Source organism: Centrocercus urophasianus, unplaced genomic scaffold, assembly GCF_019232065.1.
Source record: "Centrocercus urophasianus isolate 14NV4802_14NV808 unplaced genomic scaffold, USGS_Curo_1.0 seq_10, whole genome shotgun sequence".
NCBI lineage: Eukaryota > Metazoa > Chordata > Aves > Galliformes > Phasianidae > Centrocercus > Centrocercus urophasianus.
The window spans coordinates 87633307-87653169 of record NW_024884142.1 but is presented as its reverse complement, the minus strand read 5'-3'; the positions used below and the strand labels follow the sequence as shown (position 1 = coordinate 87653169).

General features: G+C 48.6%; 1 protein-coding gene across 3 annotated transcripts in view; it reads left to right on the top strand.

The window, feature by feature from the left end:
- SLC8A1 (solute carrier family 8 member A1) overlaps positions 1–19863 on the top strand; it is a 98669-nt gene that overhangs the window by 12103 nt on the left and 66703 nt on the right. For 2 of the 3 annotated variants that reach the window (XM_042820687.1, XM_042820671.1), the window contains exons 1-2: positions 3182–3223; positions 11754–13586. In XM_042820687.1, the coding sequence (XP_042676621.1) occupies positions 11791–13586 (1796 nt within the window). In that variant the 5' untranslated portion in view covers positions 3182–3223; positions 11754–11790. Of the gene's footprint in view, positions 1–3181; positions 3224–11753; positions 13587–19863 lie in introns of those variants that run through there. The other variant, XM_042820680.1, reaches the window with a different exon arrangement.

The following is a 19863-nucleotide window of genomic DNA, read 5'->3' as shown; positions in this document are numbered from 1 at the left end:
GTACCATATCCAGTGATAAAGCTGGGAAGTAGGTCAGCAACATAACTGAGAGAAACGAGGAGCATTAGGGAGAATTTCACAGCTGACAGCTAATTAAAATCTGAGTTCTACTGCTTACTGTTGCACCGATTAGATTTCAGCATGCAGGGATTGTGTTTGCTGCAAGGGAGCCACTTGCCTCAGATCATACGGCTTGTGCCAGCTCGCACAGCGCCTTACACCCAGCAACTGCTGCCAAACCAGACCCAACTACTGGACACAAAAGGGTCTTCCCTAAACCAAATTATTTGGAAATGCTTTTCATCCAGTGTGTAAGTAATACGTTCTTAAAGTGAAACCAGAACTACATACCAGTAACTGTGGCAACACTTATAACAACTCGTTCATCACAGTGAATTTTTCAAATGGGTTTTGTGATGTTATCCATGTCTTACACCAGATCCCAACCAGAGAAATGTGGTTTCCTATCCTCACTGGGGAAAATAGTGATGCGGGAATCTTATCCTGCCCATCAGAAAATAAATAAATAAATAAATAGGAAGGAGGGAGGGAGGGAGGAAGAGAGGAAGGAAGGTAGGAAGAGAGGAAGGAAGGTAGGAAGAGAGGAAGGAAGGAAGGATTCTGGCTTGCTATTGTGTCAGTGGCAACATAAATTGCACACATGGCTGACCAGGTAAGAGGAGAAAGTGTAGGAAGGTGCAAGAGCTGGGAGTGTGGCTCTGCCTCTGTGGGGTTCACACTGCACCTGAGGGCCTAAGTACAGAGGGCTGCTCAAGGTCACTGGGTACTTGCAGCTACCAGATTGTGGGTCATTAGCTTTGGTCCTACTTTAAGTAGTTAAAGTGATGGAGTTTTTTCTGGAGGGCAGGACAATGGGTTCATCCAGTCCTTGCTGGTGCCAGCAGAGGGTGGAGGAGTCATTCAGGTGTTGCAGGAGGTGAACTGCCCACTCTTGGGTCAGCCTGAGATGCAGCACGTCTACGTTGGCTGAGTTCTCTGGAGCTGCTGGCTTCCCGCAGGATCTCCCATGGACAACTATCTAGTTAAGCAAGGGAAGCCAGCTGAAGGTATCTTTTTGGACTTCAGCAAAGCTTTTGATAGGAAGCAGCTTCTTACACCTTCCCATGGTATCCTCCTGGACAAAATGCCCATCACAGAAGTAGACAAAAATATAATCGATGGGTGAGCAATTGGCTAATGAATCAGGCCCAAAGGGTTACGGTAAATGGAGTTATATCAGGCTGGTGGCTGGTCACTAGTGGGATTCCCCAGGGCTCCATTTTAGGGCCAGTTCTCCTTTGTGTTTTCATAAATGACATGGGTGTAGGACTCGAAGGTGTTTTAAGCAAGTTTGTTGACAATACTAATTTGGGAGGAGATGTTGACTCCATCAAAGGTGGAGAGGCCTCAGAGAGAGATCTAGACAAATTGGAGAGCTGGGCAATCACCAGCCATAGAGTTTAACAGAAGTGCCCGATTCTGCACCTGGGGAGAAGAGCAGCCCTGGTTGTATGTACAGGCAGGGGGTGAGATGCTGAACAGCAGCCCTGCTGAAAGGGATGGGGGGCTCTGGCTGACAGCAAGTTGCACAGGAGCCAGCAGTGTGCCCTGGCACTAGGAGGGCCAACGTGGGGGGCACCAGGCCCAGCACTGCCACCAGCCAGCACGTCCCCTGTGCTCTGCGCTGTGTGGCCTCATCTCCAGCGCTGGGTGCAGTCTGGGTGTCACAGCACAAAGCGGATATAAAACTATTAGAGAGCATCCAAAGGAGGGATGCAGAGATGGGAAAGGGTCCATAGGACAAGGTGTATGAGGAGTGCAGAGGTCCCTGGGGTTGCCCAGCCAAGAGCAGAGGAACTGAGGGGAGGCCTCATGGCGGTTGCAGCTCCTCACAGGGAGCGGAGGGAAGCGCTGAGCTCTGCTCTCTGTGACAGCGACATGGCTGAGGGAACGGCGTGGAGCTGTCGGGGGGGGGCAGCTGTGGATTAGGGACAGGGTCTGCTCCAGAGGGCGGTGGGCACAGAACAGGCTGCCCAGGGCAGTGGGCATGGCACTGAACATGGCAGAATTCAAGAAGGGTCTGGACAACACTCTCAGACATATGGTCTGATTTTTGGCTCCTGTGTGGAGCCAGGAGTTGGGCGTGATGATCCCTCGATGGTCGGGATGATGATCTTAGTGGTTGTTTCCAGCCTTAATGATTCAGTGATCTAATGGTTCTCTTCTTGGGTCCCTTCCAACTTGGGATATTCTATGATTCTACGATTCCCCCCAACTCCACTGAACCCCTACAGGAAAGAAAGCTCTGAGGGTTCAGTGTCTGTCCTGGATGTGGCCAGATGCAGAAGAAATTTCCAAGACACTAAATGACTGGAGCATCCCTTGATTGCCACCTCACAGCCCCATGACACCTACTGTCCTATGCAAATGTCATGACACTGGGAATGTGATGGAGGGAGTGAACCCCAAACCCGGGCCCCTTGGGACTCTCTTGGCCTCTCTGCCTCCACACAGCAGCAAAGGGGACTGCGGGAGACACAGCAGTATACTCCTTGCACCCCGCTGCCTATCTTTCCATTCCTCCCAGGGCTCCCTAACCCAATGATAGAGGGAGTGGGGGGATGCGGGGGGAGCGCTATGCCAGCTGCTCCCTTACTCTGCAGGGTGCAAATGGGGTCGTACTTGCTCCGGCAGGCTGCAGGGCAGCCGGGGCTGTGGGACCGGGAATTGGCAGAGCTGGGGGCAAGCAGGACAGGGCTGGGGGCTGCCCCGGGCAGGGCAGGGAAGGGCAGGGCGGGCAGGACGGCCGGGGGTGGGTCCGCAGCCAGCCCTGCCTTTCAAAGTCCCTCGCTCCGAGGAGGAAATCGGGAAATATTTCCAGCAGCAATAGCGGCAGCAGCAGCAGCAGCAGAAGGAGGAGGAGGGCTGGAGCCGCGGAGGGGGGACGGCGGCTTTCTCCGCGGGGGGATGTGGAGGGAGGGGAGGCTGCCTGCGGGGCGGGCCGGCTGAGCGCATCCCCGGGGCTGCGCGTGTGTGCGCTTCTCCATCCATCCTTCCATCTCTCCCTCCCTCCCCTCTCCCGCCCGCCAGCCCGCCCGCCCGCTGCCGCCGCAGCCGCGCACCGGGGCTCCGGCAGCCGCCCCGCGCCCCGCCGCGATGCCCCGCCGCTGCTGAACCGGCCCCGGCCGCACCCGCCGCCGTCCCCCAACCGCCGCACCGCCAGGTAAGAACAGCGAGTAGCCGGTCCCCGCCCTATCGCATTTGGGGGTCCCCGATGCCGGGCGGGGACGAGGTAGCCGGAGCCGTGCGGGAGCCGCCGGGTAAGCGGAGAGGGGGGATGCCGCCCCCCCTCCCCAGGGATGCTTTTTGCGATCCGGCCGCGTACCTTGAGGCGAGGCGATGGGGCCGATGGCGACGTTGGGGGCGCCTCCCCTTACTCGGGAATGCGGGAGCGGAGAGCGGGCTGCGGCGAGCCGCCCCCCCCGGGGGGCTTCGGGCATCTGCCGCGGAGGGAGCCGCGCCCCCGCCCAGCAGCGCTGCGGACTCCCCCGGGCCGGGCTGCTTTCCTCCAGCCGCGGGGTTTTCTGCCTCGAAACGATTCCCGAGGTGAGAGATAGAGACACCTGCGGCCACCCCGAAATTCCCTTTTTCCTCTCGAGCGGCACGCGTTCTGAAGGGCTGGCATGAAGCAGCATGCATCACGTAGGCTTTGTCTAGGTGGAAGCATGGCTGGGGCTCTTCCGTCATCTCTAGTTTAATTCTTCAATCGTAGCCTTGTTGCTTCCCTCCCGCCGAGCCATTCTAAGCAACCTCGCGCTCTGCTCTGTCTCCAGGGCGAAAGCAAACTGCCAAGATGTTGTAGAAATGCAGCAAGCGCTAGGGAGAACCGGTGTCTGGAAATGAAAGCTGTAGTAAAACCACAAGGTCACGGGCGTGTGGGTGCGAGCGGTTGATTTCAGGGCTCCTCTTGCTCATGCTTTGCTTGAAGCCTTTCCTCCGGTCCCAGATGTTGGAAAGCTGTGAGGCTGGTGATAGGAACAGGGAGGTTGGGGTTCTCCACGCGCTCTGCCAGTTCCCGCTTTGGCTTTCTGATGCTTTTTTCACGCCACCATGAAGAGAAGAGGTGTGCTTTTATTCAGAGGAGGGAAGCTGGGATGCTCACACATTGATGTGGTGATGGCAGCAGGGAAAAAAAAACAGCTGTGCTGCGTGGCTTTGGCTGGGGCAATGGACATCACCAAAGACAGGCATTTGTGTTCACTTGGGTGCGTCTGATAAACGCTTCCATCTCCCCCCTTTCCTTCCAGCTGGTTCTTTAATCACAGCTTTGCCCCTCTTACAGCATTTAAACCAAAGGCACAGCCAAGCATTTGTACAGCCAGAACCCCCCCTCTGTCTCCCCAGGGAAGTTGATTCGTGGCCTGACTCCTCTCTTGTTGCACCAGCTCTTTTTCTCTGGAGATACAAACAGCTCCAAAGCCCAGGTTGGGAAATGTGTTGCTCAAAGCTCCCTTTGTACAAGGGTTTGTCTTCAAGATATTTGAGGATACGCTCACTTTTCATCCTAGCATCCCTGAATGCCAACACCAAACAGCAGTTCTAAGCCAATGAAATTTTCCCTGCTTCTTTCTACCCTGCCCTCATTGAGCTTTTTGAGGTCTTATTTGTTTATTTCCCCTGAGATGGTAACATTGGCTGTTCTGGGGCTGCCCAGACTGAACAGGTTTGCTCTCTGGGCACTGCTGTATATGGCATGAGCTTGTCTCACGTCCCTGCTCTCATGATGCCATGTAGGCACAAGCACTTCTCTGGTTGCCTTGGCCTTTCTTTGGTGGTGCCCCGCTCTGCTCAGGGCTGTCATGGTTACAGTTTTCTAGCATTCCATGTAGGACAAATGTTGGTTTTCTGCTCTGTTTTTGGCGCCATACAGTCCTGCCAGCTTATGGGAGAAAAGCCTCTGTTCTCCAGCATCCCAATGAAATTCAAATCTTGTAATAAAGCCCGAGGCACTGGCATCACTGGAGGACCACCAAATTCCTCGTGGCCAGCACAAATGATTGTGATACGGGCACCATAAGCAGCCTAAGCACTGGGTGCTGACTGCAACCTCTCCAGCTATTTTCAGGAAGCTCAGAGGAACTCGGCTTTCTCTGTTATCTGTACCCCTTTGGCAAGTTTAGCTGAAATTGGGTGGGGGGGATGGACAAACAGACATGGAAAGTGTGATTTCACAGGCCTGACTTCCTAAGGAGATTTGCTGCTGTGGAGATGGAGAAGGTGGGCAAAGTGGGGTGGAGGGGTGGCCAACCCTGACATGAGGTAAGCCTGGCAGCACTGGGGCCTGACCTAGTGGCACTGGGGCTCAGCTGCCTTTCCTGGGATCTAGAGATCTAATATCCAGGTGGAGCTGGGAACACGGGAGGGATCCCCAATCCCTTCTGCTTCTTCCTGCCGCAGAGCCCAAGAGAGCATCCCACACGCAGCTGCCAATCCGAGGGAAAGTGGGCACAGGCAGGCACGAGGAGAGCAACAGTCCTGCTAATTCCTCCTGTCCTATGGTAGCCCTCATGTCCGGGCAGATGATTCTTCCCCCAGGCTACCCGGGAGCTCCGGGCTTGTTGACAGCCTTTTATCCTCTAAACAGTCATTTTATAGTGGGAAAGGATGTCGCTCAATAAATAAAAGACAAAAAGGCGTTGTGAGGATAGGGAAATGGTTTGAAGACAGAAGCAATGAAGAGGGGAGATGTTAAAAAACAACAACGCAGCACAAAAAGAAATTAAGGATTTCTCCCTTGCTTCTCATTTCCTGGCATTTTCCTTGCTGAGCTTGTGTACCACAGGAAAAGGGACAGCTCGCCACTCAGTCTGCATGCATTAAAAAGCAAAGCTGGAGTTTCCCTCACAAACACTCCTAAGCTCATTCTCTACAGGCTTACCCCCAAATTCAACCAATCTGGCTGAAATTTTACATCGGGGCCGCTTTATTTTCTCTATTTATCTGTTTATTTTGGAAAGTTGCTGGGGAGATTGTAGGAGGGGATTGGATGCTGTATGCAAGAGATAGATAGGATACTTGGAAAAATCAGTCGCAGACTGATAATTATTCTAACTTCTTAATGGCCTTTACAGAAAACAGGGTGGTCTGATGTGTATTTTACTCAATTGGCTTCGTAAAGGGCTTGTGCCTCTGACTATATTTGGAAAGGTTTTGATGGTTTTTGTACTGATGCAATCAGGATGCTGACAGCCTGGAAATCATTTTCCTGATGTGGAGATCTGGAGGGTCATGGGCAGGGAATGCCAACAGCTTCAGCATGGCAGAGCTGGGAGAAAGAAGAAGGAGCAGGGCTGCGAGCCAAGGGCTTTCCAAGCTGCGTTTAAAGTGACATCGCACTCTGCAGCGCATTTGGACACAGCAGCTTTCCTCCACGGGTTCAGATGTCTGACTAGCATGGTATTCAGCTCCTTCTCCTGCTTGGATGGGTACAAATCACAGCTTGCAGGAGCTGTGCCATAGGCAGTGTCCAGATCAAGCCTGTTGCATCCTTTTTGTGTCCCTCAGCTTCAGGAAGCTGGAGGTAGGCTTCTTGCTGATTTCCTGATTGATTCTCAGAGCTCAGACAACCAATTTGTTGGTGCTTTTTCCTACAGTTATCACATCTTTTCCCAGTGCAGGATCTGCTCAAGCCGCTCTGCTGTAAATCACAGTGCTGCTTTCAACAAGGTGCAGGTGTGCAGGATGCAGCATGGCCGGGAAGGGTGAGAAGGGGGGTGGAGGAGGCTGTTAGTCCTCTGGAGGTGGAGAGACAAGATAGATGCCATGGAGGTGAGGTGTGCAGAGCTTTCCCAAAGGAAATGGCTTGCATTTGACTATTGGGTGCTGCTTGCCTGCAAGACAACCTGGGAGAAGGGTGTGAGGATTTGAAGAAGACAGGTTTCAAACAGTGCTGCTCCCATCTTGCACTGGTGGCACAGCCATAGGAATGCTGTACAAGCTGGCATCAAATTCACCATCATGCTGATGGTACAGTGGGGCAGGCACAGCTGGGTATCTGTTTGTGGTGCTGGCAGTACTGATGTGAATGCCACTGGGTTACAGCTGCTATGTGTTGCAGAACGTTTGTTGTCGAATGCTCGAAAAATATTTCCCATGGAAAGTCTTTTTGTGCGGCCACTCCTTCCTCATGAACCCAACCTTTCTTGCCCAAACCCTATACCAAAGGCATCCAAGCTAGCAGTATTATTTCAGTGCTCTCAATAGCAATGCTGCCTGTTGCAGTTGGTTGCAAACCTGATCATGCAAAGGTACAGGGTCTAAAAGTAGACATGGTGAGGGCAAAGTGCCCAGACGGGAACGGGACTTTGGAGAGGCTGCTGCAAAGGAAAAGCTGTGCATTTCTCAAGCTCAGAGCAGCTTTCAGGCTGGCTTTGCATGCAGCAAGCAGCCAACCTGAAGGAGTATTCCTGCCAGGGAATGATCGAAGGAGGGTCCCAAAAGCTGGTTTCTCCTGAGCTGCAGGCTGGAGCACGAACTAGGAACATGAGTTCCTAGTTTACCAATCTGTAAAGCCCAGGTCTGGGGGAAAAACTCAAGCTCCCTTTTCCATTTGAAAGGCAAATATCTCTGCAACCCTCATAGCCTCGCTCTGTGCAGAAGCTGCTCTCCTGGGGTTTTACAACCCTGAAGGCAGGAATAAAAGCTGGACAAATGTCCCATGGCTGGGGTCTGGATGGAAGCTGACCTTGCGTCGAAGGGATCACACATTCCTGCAGGCTTTCCCCTCTGACTGTGTGAAAGCTGCTGCTAGTGCTTTGGGAGCTTTTGGGGAGCTGAGCTGGGGGCTGGCTCCCAGTTAGCTCCAGCTCTGCTTGAAAGACCCCAGGCACCAGATCCAACAAGAAAATAAACTCTGGGTCTGCTTTGTGGTGTAAGGGCAATGCTTATTGGCAGGGTTGTGCCGATCCAGGGTGGTGGCTTGTGGCTCGTCACCACGCACATACAGCCAGCTCATGCGTTTGCTTTTCTTGTTGATGGCCTGGCTGGGAAATGCAATTGAGACACCTTAATGAAAAGCTAGCAAAGTCGGCTCTGAAGGGAGAGCTGGCATTCCGGTAGCCTTGCTTCTTGATACAGAATAATATGAATGATTTGTCTGGGAATATTTCTACCGCTGCCTCTGCAGCAGAGTGCTGACCATGGGCCGAGACCCCGTGCAAATGCGGAGCAAGAGGGTCTCCGGGGACTGAGCTGTTTATTTTGGATTGAGCAAATAAAGAAACACTGCTAATTTTATAGCAGCTGCTTCTCTAAGAGATTTTGCGTGTCCGACTCCAGTTGTATACACATAACCAGCATGTTGTGGCCAAGCAGTTTCTAACCCTCCATAATTTCTGAGTCTGGTGTTAATAACATTGATTGTGAATTGGTTCCAGGAGGACCGGGGGAGAAGAGGAGGTGGGTTGTGAATCTTTCTTGATGACTGCACCACAGAATGTTGGAGTGTCCAGTGCAAAGCTGGGGGACGCTATGGCCACTCAAAGAAAGCCACTTGCACATTGCCAAGGCTGGCATATTTTTCCTTATTGAGGTCCAGCACTTCTCCACTCATCTGAGCCCTCCAGAAAAGTCCCACATCTCTTGTCTTCGGCAGTCTAAGGGAAAAACACTGTTTGTACATGGAGAGCTGCATGGGAAGGCCAGAAAGATGGATTGTTCAGATGCAAGCCTCTAGGCTTTTGTTCCTTCCGTTTAACAAAATATGGGACTTGATTAAAAGAAAAAAATTGTAGTAGAATATTTGAAAGAGAAGAAGATGGCAAATAAGGTTCAAGTGACTTATTAATCTGATTTAGTGGGTGGTTTTTTGTTTTTTGTTTTTTTTCTGGCTGAGAATTCCAGTGCTCAAATCCTTTTAAGACGGCAGAGTTGGTCTAAAGTGTGATGGGACTCTCCTATTCTTTATGACCTAAATCAGTGACCCAAAGCATAATATTTTCTCTAGAACCATCTGTTTTCTCCTCTTGCCAAAGGGATTTCACAATGCCTGGTTGCTCTGAATAATTGTACATGTACGAGATATAACTTGCCACAGGGAGAAAATTAACTAAACAAGGGCAGGTGGATGTTTTGAATTTTCTGCTGAAACTACTGCCCTTTAGAAAGAGATGGTGAAGAACCACAAAGATAAGTAATACTTTATGCCCATACTATTTTTTTCTTAAGCATACATATTTTAAAATAATACTAACAATAAAGAAGCACTTAGGACATATCTGGGATAAACAGATTAGATTCTAAGTCTTCCCTGTGTTTCCCTGTATCAAACGTCTCCAAGACTGCTTTAAAGCAGCATGAAACACAGTCAGGATTACAGATGTTGGGTCATGCTTTGGCTAAACTTCAATGACCGTGAAAGCATTTCTGCTTCAACATAGCTATCTACCAAATGGCATGCAGCAAGGTACTCTTCTTTACAAACATCATGTTTTCGGCTTTTTACTTCAGATCTGTAGTCGACTCGTGCCTGCATTCTGAGAAGCAGAACGTGCACGGGGATTAGAGACTTCTGACTCCAGCAACAAGAGCTTTTCATAGCATCTTGTTCATCTTATCTGTTCTTAGCACCTAACTCTGTGAATTGCTCACTTCCTGTTCAGTGTATCCTTTTCTTTACTTAATTAGAAAACTGAAGGAGTGGATTGTGGCACAGACCAACAATTCCCAGGGAAGAGATGTCATTTACATAAAACTGTTTTAATATATTTTCTGTATTATTCTTCCATATCAGTTATCTACTACAGCATCCTTCAATAAAAGCAAACCGAGCAGAGGAAATTCATCCCTCGTTACAACATCTCTTTGAGGAGTAGATTCTATAGCGTGGGTGCAAGATGGTACTCACTCCTCCAGATAGTTCTTCATTTGCACACAGCCTGTCCCTGCAAAAAATGCCCCTGCCCTGATGAGCAGGGATGATTTTGGCATTATAAGGAGATGAGTGGTGGTGATCAGGCACTCTTTAAGTAGGTGTTGGTGTGTCCCTGTTGAGGAGGATAAATACATCTCCCTGGAATGCAATCAGCAGTGCTGGGTGTAGAGCAGCCTAGCTCACGGCTGTGCCGAGGAACAGCGCTCCTCAAGAAGGAAGAGGAGTGGCTTTGCCACCTCACTCAGGTCATACCTAGGCACAAGTGGCAACTGAGATGCAGCCTTTAACTCATCTATAGCTCCAACTGCATGCAGCTGTACATCTGGTGCTAAGTGACATGGCTTAGTGATGGTCAGTTTGATGGTTGGACTTGATGGTCTTGAATGTCTTTTCCGACCTAGATGACTCTGTGACCCTGTGATCTGTTGGACCTCCTCTGTGTTTACCAGAGACCAGGCAGATGGCATGTGGGGGGCAAGACCTGCCAGGCATGGCAGTGATGCTGGTTTGACCTCCTGCTTATGTCATTGTCTCTGGAATGAACAGGTCTGGAAATACCATCCTTCTCTTAAAAAAATGAAGTCTTCCACAGCTTTGCTCTTTTCATTTTTGTTTCTGGGGTGTTGTTTTCTTTTTTATGAGCAAAACCAATTCAGCCTTTTGTAGGCTACAGCAAAGTAAAGGTATTGACATGCTCATTTCCTTCTCTTCATAGAAATGTTTTTAAGTACTGTGTGATTAAATTAACTTGGAATGGAGAAATGTAGTATGGCAAAGGCTCTCCTTGAGAAGAAAATATAGCTTTAATAACTTCTATTGCCTAGTAAAATTGAGAATTTAACACTGAGCATGCTCGGGTATTTGCACTAAGGATCTCTATGTACTTAAAGACATCTGGTCCATAGCTTTATGCACTGTTAACTAACTGCAAACCTCTTTAACAGCTCCCTGACACTGCTGGAAAATCCTGAGGCAGGACAAGGGCAAATACTGCTGTCATGCTTAGTGACTGATGTTGTAAATGGAGTGAGAAAGGCCCTTGCAGGGAAAGCCAGCAAAGCTGACCTAGTGGGAAAAGAGTGTAAGGACAGGTTTCCTCTTGAAGCATGCCAAGATAACCATGCTTGGATGCATATGGGGCTCTTTCCAGTTTCAGGAAGGTGCAAAGTGATGCACTGTGGAAGAAATGGCTCCAAAATCATTAATTAAGGACTGCCCTTCTGGTGTGCCTTATGACCGAAATACAGTCAAGAACAAGATTTTGACAAGGCTTGAGCTTGCTTTGTACGGATATGGAGTAGATGCTTGGGAGGTCTGTGAGCAAGAAAAGACTGTAAAACATGTGCTTTATAAAGATATTTGAAAAGATGATTGGAGGGTAGTAGATCTCCCTGTCATCTTCTACTCTCACCCTGCCGCCCTGTGCGTAAATGCTCTGTAACTTTGAAATACGAAATACTTCTGCTAGCTGTTAAGTTGAATGATGGATTCTAATTAGATGGAAACCAAGAAAATATAGTAGAAGAAATAGGCTTCCAGCAAAGAGAGAGAAAGAGGCATTAAACAGCAGTATAGCTGAAGGAAGTAGGTGCTAGCCCACTGGTAGCATCTGATTAAGTCCTTGTTCAGATAGCTGATCTGAAGATGATTTGTACATGGAAAACTGCAGTGATCATAACACAATTAGGGCTCATTAAATGGGTCTTCTTGAGCAACAGGGTAATTTGATCATACTTTTGGGAAAGATGGAAAAAAATTGGATGGAGAGGAAGATCTGTTGTCTCCTGCCAGCCTCAGTGTGTCTTTCCTTTTGTCTCCACAGGTTGCGAACGTGTGGGAACTGCTGAGTGGAAGCGGCCATGTCGCAAACAACTCACCCACCCACCTTCCTGGTGAACTTCCAACTCCTGAGCATTGTGGTGGTGCTGCTCTTCCATGCAGACAGCATACACGCAGAAAGTCCCAGTGAAGTGCCTGCAAACAAATCTGAGGTGTGCACAGGCTCGTACATCTGCAAAAAGGGTGTGATCTTACCAATATGGGAACCCCAAGATCCCTCATTTGGTGACAAAATAGCTCGAGCAACAGTGTATTTTGTAGCAATGGTGTACATGTTCCTGGGAGTATCCATCATAGCTGACCGCTTCATGTCCTCCATTGAAGTCATCACATCCCAAGAACGGGAAATAACCATCAAGAAGCCCAATGGTGAGACCAGCAAAACCACAGTGAGGATCTGGAATGAGACTGTTTCCAACCTCACACTGATGGCCTTGGGCTCATCCGCTCCTGAGATCCTTCTGTCCGTCATTGAAGTGTGCGGCCACGGGTTCACAGCGGGGGACTTGGGGCCAAGCACAATTGTGGGGAGTGCTGCATTTAATATGTTTGTCATCATTGCAATCTGTGTTTATGTTGTTCCTGATGGAGAAATAAGGAAGATCAAGCACTTGCGAGTGTTTTTTGTTACAGCAGCCTGGAGCATCTTTGCCTACACATGGCTTTACATTATTTTATCAGTGTCTTCTCCTGGGATTGTAGAGGTTTGGGAAGGCTTGCTCACCTTCTTCTTCTTCCCAATCTGCGTAGTGTTTGCCTGGATAGCTGACAGGAGGCTTTTATTTTACAAGTACGTCTACAAGAAATACCGAGCTGGCAAACAGAGAGGCATGATCATTGAGCATGAGGGTGACCGACCCTCCTCCAAAGCTGATATTGAGATGGACGGAAAGGTTGCTAATTCTCATGTTGAAAACTTTTTAGATGGGACACTGGTGTTGGAGGTAGATGAAAAAGACCAGGATGATGAGGAAGCCAGGAGGGAAATGGCTCGGATTCTGAAAGAACTGAAACAAAAGCACCCTGACAAGGAAATTGAGCAGCTTATAGAGTTGGCCAACTACCAGGTCCTAAGTCAGCAGCAGAAGAGCAGGGCTTTCTATCGCATCCAGGCCACTCGACTTATGACAGGAGCTGGCAACATCCTGAAGAGACATGCTGCAGACCAGGCTCGCAAAGCTGTCAGCATGCATGAGGTCAACAGTGAGGTGGCAGAAACTGATCCCATCAGCAAGCTATACTTTGAACAGGGTACCTACCAGTGTCTGGAGAACTGTGGTACCGTTGCCCTGACCATCATTCGTCGGGGTGGCGATTTGACCAACACAGTCTATGTTGACTTCCGGACAGAGGATGGGACGGCCAACGCGGGCTCTGACTATGAATTCACTGAGGGGACAGTGGTCTTCAAGCCTGGAGAGACCCAGAAGGAAATCCGTGTTGGCATAATCGATGATGACATATTTGAGGAGGATGAGAATTTTCTGGTCCATCTCAGCAACGTCCGCGTGAGCACTGAGGCAGATGAGGGTATTCTCGAGGCCAGTCGTGTCTCCACGCTTGCCTGCCTGGGCTCGCCATCTACTGCCACTGTCACCATCTTTGACGATGACCATGCTGGCATATTCACCTTTGAGGAACCAGTAACACATGTCAGTGAGAGTGTGGGGACCATGGAAGTGAAAGTGTTGCGAACCTCCGGCGCACGAGGAAATGTTATTGTGCCCTATAAAACCATTGAAGGCTCAGCCAAAGGTGGAGGAGAAGACTTCGAAGACACCTGTGGGGAGCTGGAGTTCCAGAATGATGAGATAGTGTAAGTGGAGGTTTTATTTGTAACTTATAGTCTGTCATTCTCCTGAAATTAAATGCACATGGCTACCAGAGCTGCACTGGCATTGTGCAGGTGCCAGTATGTTATAGCAAGCTTTGAATGCTCTTGTGTGCTTCTGGGAGCCTGAAATGCTATGGTCCTGCTTTGCTAGCAGGTCAGAGAGTTGTGCCTACTCAGAGGCACTCCATCCTCCCAGGAACAGAGTGGAACTGGTGTGTAAGGCCAGCCTTCCACCTTCTATCCAGGAGCCAAGCAGTTCTCTATAGCTTTGGCTCTATAGTGGAGGAGAGAACACCAACCTGGCTGTTACCCCCCAGTTCCATGAAGTTACCTGTCCAAATCAAGAGTGTGAATTGTGGTAAATGCATCCACTTGCCTGAGTTCCTCTGGGCCTGTGCCACTGATACTCCTCCCTTCAGTGCTGCTGAATTTGGAGAAGGTCACTTCTTCTTCCTCCCTTTTTAAGGACTGTGGGCTTGGGTGACTTGTCTAATGCATTTCCTGAAAAAGTATTGTCATGAAGAGAAGCTTCATGGTTAGGATGCAAGTGGAGCCATATCTGGCTGTTTGCAAATTATTAAAAGACGAATATCTACTGATGAAGTACTGCTAGGTGGCCAGTGGAAAAACTGTGCTCTGCCTTGTTTATCGTGTTATACTGAGAATGTCCGTTAACTCAGTAAATCACAGCTGAAAACATTTGTCCTTTGGTATGTTTGAAAGACATCATCTTGCCCAGCTGTGCCTCTGGGAGAGCAAGATCTTGGAGTTGTGTTGCCCCAGCATCAGATTCCTCCTACATCAAAGTCTGTACCTGTAGACCAGACCCTGCCAACAGTAGACACGGTAGCACAGAACCACTGCATAGGACTCAGAGCAGTCCTAGATAAAGGGCACTGCTGTGTCAAGAGAGACCTAAGCAGTGGCTTGGATGCTGCATCTTGCACAGCTGGTCTTTTGGGAGCTGGGGCTGACCCAAGGTGATTGTGGAGAATAGGCTGTGCGTTCTCTCCATTACTCATACTTGCTCCATGTGAATAAGGAGAATGACACAAACAGAAGAATCGTAAAACTCCTAGGAACAACAAGAAATAAAAAGGTGATTCATAAGTTTTAGGCAGGGTATTAGTAACCAGATGGTGTTTCAACTTCTCAGAAATAGCTAAGCAAGAACTTCACAGCTCCAGCATTCTGGAGGCCAAAATGTGTATGTTATTCCTGCTACGGTCAGGAGCACACAATACACTATTGCTCCTGGTCCAGGCTCCTGAGCAATAGTCATAGTAGACAGGAATGTAGTTACTGGATTTGATTTTTTTCCTTGTAGGAGACATAGGGAGGTATCTGCAGAGATGCAGTGTACTAGTCTATAAGGATATCCACCAAAGGCTCTTTAGTTTTTAACCAAATCACTACCAGCAAAATGTGACTGCCAACAGGAAGACCTTGACGTTTGATTTCACTTCCCTTTTGTCTTGGAGTCAGTGCTCTGGCTGGGATCTCTGTGCCATTCCTTATTGAAGAGATATGGCATCACCTGTATCCATGCCTGCTGTCAGTGCTCAGCTCGTGACATGGGGCCAGGCAGTGGGACAGCTGCTGGTGGACTTTCCACCCATTCCTCACTGCTGGCTTTTGCTGAGAGCCCAGTGAGCAGGTAGTAGTCTGGAAATGGGCTGGCCACATTCTGCCACTGCTGTTCCCTGACCTCTCAGGAAGAACTGCTGTGTCTTTGTCACTGCAAGCCTTCTCCTTCCTTTTCTAACCAGTCATCTATATGTACACACCATGAAACAAATGGGAAAAACAGCTTTCTTAAAAAATGGAGTGTGTTTTCTTTCTGCGCAAATGCCAAGGTATTGCCGTTATATCTCTGCTGTCTTTAAACCGTTTTCTGCTGATACTGTAGGGACGGTACATGGGAAGCACTGGTGTGCACTTTAGGATTGGCAGCCCAGAGCAGATGAGAGCTTGGGGTTTATTTCATTCAGGTTGGAGAAGACATGCATGTATCTTATATTTTGGGAAGTTGATGGCACTGACTTTACAAATTGCCATCTGCCCATGTGCTTGGCAGGCAGTAGGCGTTTTTCTGAAGCATAACTACTACAGTCCATGTTCAGGTGTTGGATGGTATGATCTGACTTGCAGAAGAGCTCCCACAAGTCCGTGTTTGCCTGGGTGCAAGTTAAGGACAGCTCTGCAGCACAAAGGCAAATCTGGTCCTGAAGCTGAGCTGCTGCTTAGAGGTATTCTCCCCTTGCCTTGACAGGAATCCAAGATGTGCTAGCACAGGGATAAAGCCTGTTTACTACATCACTGGGTGTTAGTGCGGTGTTTCAGCTAAATCACAGCTATGTAGATTGCTGCCATTCCGTAGTACTTGACTCAGTAAAGTCAAAGTTCTAAAACTTTAATATTTCCCATGCTTGGCTGGCCAAGAAATTGCTTTGCTGCTCATTCTAAATGTCTTCAGTGCTTCTTCAGCTCTGCCAACCTAGGGTGTATCGATCAGTTCAATAAAACTGAGCAAGATATGTTTCTCTGGGACACTAACAAAGAGGGTAGAGCAAGTGCAGGAAGGTGAGAAGGTGAAAGAAAACAGTGTGGAAGACTGTATTTAAATTAGAGGACCGGCTTGCTGGTAAGTCCCACTAAAATTAGGAAGTGCTGGGAGAGCCTGGATCTCCTGGAGATCTCCCTCCAACTCCCAAAAGGCCCACTTACGTAACGTGTTATTTGTTTGTGGATACCAGAATTTCCCATTTTGCAATCTGTTGATTTCTCCTTTCTCAGAATATACAAAACTGCAGTGTAAATGCTGAAGCCGTGCCTCTGCTGAGCATTTCAACAGATCATCCCAAGTTATGTGGGAAAGCTATAGATGTCCAACCTACATCTCAGTAAAGCCAGCATCTCAGTGATGTTGCACAGGGACCTCTAGTGTGAGACATACATTTAGGACAAGGGGCTATGATGTAAAGTTTAAGAGAAACCCTTTCCTCTGGGGCCACCTCAGCAAGGTGTCTCTGGCCTTGTCTTGCATCTCTGTTGATGAGTAAAGCTTTCTTGATGAGAACGTGGACTAATAAGTTGTGCAGTTGCAGGCTTTTCCTGCACACCCATCTGCTGCAGGTATTGTAACCGTCAGAGAGGACAGGGGTTCATCTAGCCAGTGTATTTTTATCCCCTGATGGAATGCCAAATAGTTCAAAAGGAATCTAGCCTCCTATCTTGGAGCAGGAAGCAATCTTTTCCCCAGCTGATGGGATCTCTTCTTCTTGCTGTCTTCAAACTTCTGGAAATGCGTCTCTTCCAGATGTGACTGCAGAGCTGCAAGAAAAGTACATGTTCTTTCACAGTCAAGAAATAGCAGCTTTTCTAGAGCTGTCATTGCAGCTAGAGAACTATTACAACCTGTACTCCAGATGTCTGCCTCCCCCTGAGTACTGAACAGAAAAGTTTGTTCTGCAGTTAGAAGTGAGGAAGATGGTAGACTAAGTTATAAATAATTCTACACGTACTTCAGCTATGCTGTATAAATGCATGTACAATCTTTTATTAATATATCTTGCTGTTTACAATGTATGGTTTCGTTGTTTTTCTAAAAGGTGCCTGCTGCTGGCTTAGGGAGGGAAGTTCTTGGCCCATTGAAAGTTTCTTGTCCAAGCCAGCTTTGGCATTTCTCTGGAAGCACAAATCTAGGACAGTGACATAAACACCTGCTAAACTCTCTGATTTGTATGGAAAATATCCTCAGAGCGAATGTCCCTCCCAAGGGCTCTTTAAAAATGCCAGTGTCAATAAATATAGATTGTGGCAGGAGGGGAAAACCAAGTAGTACTGCTTTTTTAAGTTCTCCTTTTCTTTTCCAGAAAAAGTTGAGTGAGGTATTTCTACAGAAATAGCAAAAAATAAAATCCTGGCTCACCCTTCTCTAGCTCAGCTTTGCATCTGTGACTAACAGCTTCAGGAGATTAAATGAAACCTCCAGCACTGCCAGCCTTACGGTAGAATGCAGTTGAGGAGCAGGGACCAACCTAGTGTGGCAGAGAGTTTGGTGTAAATGAGGCTGAAGGTGAATCAAGCAAACATTCCACTTTCCATTTTTTGTCATCAAAAGCATTGTTTCTCTCTTTCTCTCTTTGTTTGGGTTGGTTGGTGTGCATCCCCTCGCAGACCCTGGCTTGTACAGGGTTCATGGCTGGAGGCACAGCATGAGGCAGCAAAACTGACCAAAGATTAAACTTATTCATCTGGCTTCTACTGCCCAGTTTGGGCTTTGGACCGTATTTTCCCCTTGCCAGCAGCAGTTCTGCGTGGCTCAGTGGGCTTTACACACAGCTCAAATACAACAACCAGGACCTAGATCCTGGGATCTTGGCATGAGCACCCAGGATCCTGGATCCAGCCCACTGGAGGTGGCACAGAGCACAGCTGAGCATACGGGTAGTGGAAGGCTGTGGTATGTCTCAGGGGCTTACTTCCCTTTTCAAAGGAGTTTTGGGAAGTAGTAGTTCCCTAGGGCTGAAATGCAGCTTTGCTTTGGGTCCTGAGATGATTGTCCCTTCTTCAGCAGGGAAAGTGCAACTGTAATAGGATAAGCTCTCTCTTCTTTTTCTCCTTTCTGTTGACACGTTTAGCCTTTCCTGAATGCTTTTAAGTTGCTGTGCTCGTGTCTTAGTTGTACAGCAGAATGCCATGTTAGGAGACAGTAGGGAAAATAAGGCCACGTAGTGTGGAGTTCTGTAAAGCTTTGTGCTTTACAGATTGATACCACTATGTAGGAGGAGGAAACCAAGCAAGCTTGAAATATTTTCTTCAGGGGGATTGATCTGCTTAGGGCAGTCTGAGTCTTCCAACACTGAGCAAAATGAAAGCACTACGGGGCTAGGCATTTGGCATGAAAGAAAGGAAATTCACCGCTAGTTGAAAATGAGAGTCCATATGGCTTTACCATTCAGGAAGCCTTTCTGATCTGAGGGCAGAAATACCCTGAGGGTGGCAACTGTGCTGTGTGCCGCAGGGAGGGTGGAGAAGGAAATGCAGTGTGGGGCCTTGAGGAATGGTGCTGCCTGCAGCAGAAACCCTGTGTTGCATAGGGCTGGGTGCTGGATTTCGTTTTCTCAGTCATCTCAGGAGGACCACTAAAAGTGCATGTCCGATGTTGAGGCATGTTAAGAGCTGGCTGAACGTGCACCTCACTAGGCCTGATTTGTGCTCGCTGTTGGCCTGTGTATGCAAGCTGGGCATGAGGTGATGTGGATACTGTGCATATATATTTTGGCTCAGAAAAGCATTCCCAGGTCTCAAGCCTACAATGTGCTTTGTCATAACAGTTTCTCTATGTGTCTTTTGGGCTGATCTGGTCCTCCTCAGAGGAAAGCCAGTGGGTGTGCTCCTGCAGCAAGTCACTGCGGTGTTGTAGGACAAGCCCTGCCCGTGGCTTGCCTGGGGAGGGTGTGCGCAGTATGCAGTCCGTGCTGTTTGCCCAAATAAGTCATGATGCATGTGCATGAGATCTAGGAACTTGATCTGATGATGTCCCCTGTGGAGCAGATTAGGCAGCAAGGCTGTGTTATTGGATGAAGCGAGATGTGCCAGCACATCACTTGAGGGGACAGGGGGGGAAGAGGGGTGAAGACAAGAGTGGTTAGCTCTTGCTGAAGGACTGACACAGTTTTTGTCCTTGAAAAAACAATGTTTCCTTATTTGTAATGAGCTGTTGTTGGCAATTTACCGCTGCCAGCTGCATCTCTGTGGTTGATTAAGGGAGCTTGGATCTTAAATATGTAATAACTCTCTGAAAGCTATTGAGAGGCAGTTATTAGCTTCATCAGGGCCTGTGTACACATCCACTGTGCTCCTTTATGAAAAGGCTACCTATTAAAAGCATTGTAGTAATTTATAAAACACAGGATCTAGGCTTGTTTTAAGAAACTAAAGCAGCTATCCTAGCAAAGCCTGTTGGTATGGGAAAGTCATCCTGTAGCACAACATGGCTCCTTGGTTTCTTGGTGGGGAGATGAGAACAGTGGGCAGGAGAAGCCCTGTCCCCCTTCGCAGGTGCTTTTCCTTCCCTGCCATGGGCCTGAGCACTGCTGGCAGTGGCACTAGCACCAGCTGCAGCATGTACCCACCCTTCTCCTTCCCGTCCACATGGGATCCTATCCTGGGTAAATTCAACCCAAAAATGTGTGCAGCACCCTTGAATTCAAGTTGTGCCCCTTCCTTGGTAATAGGCTTCCTTCCCTCTGAC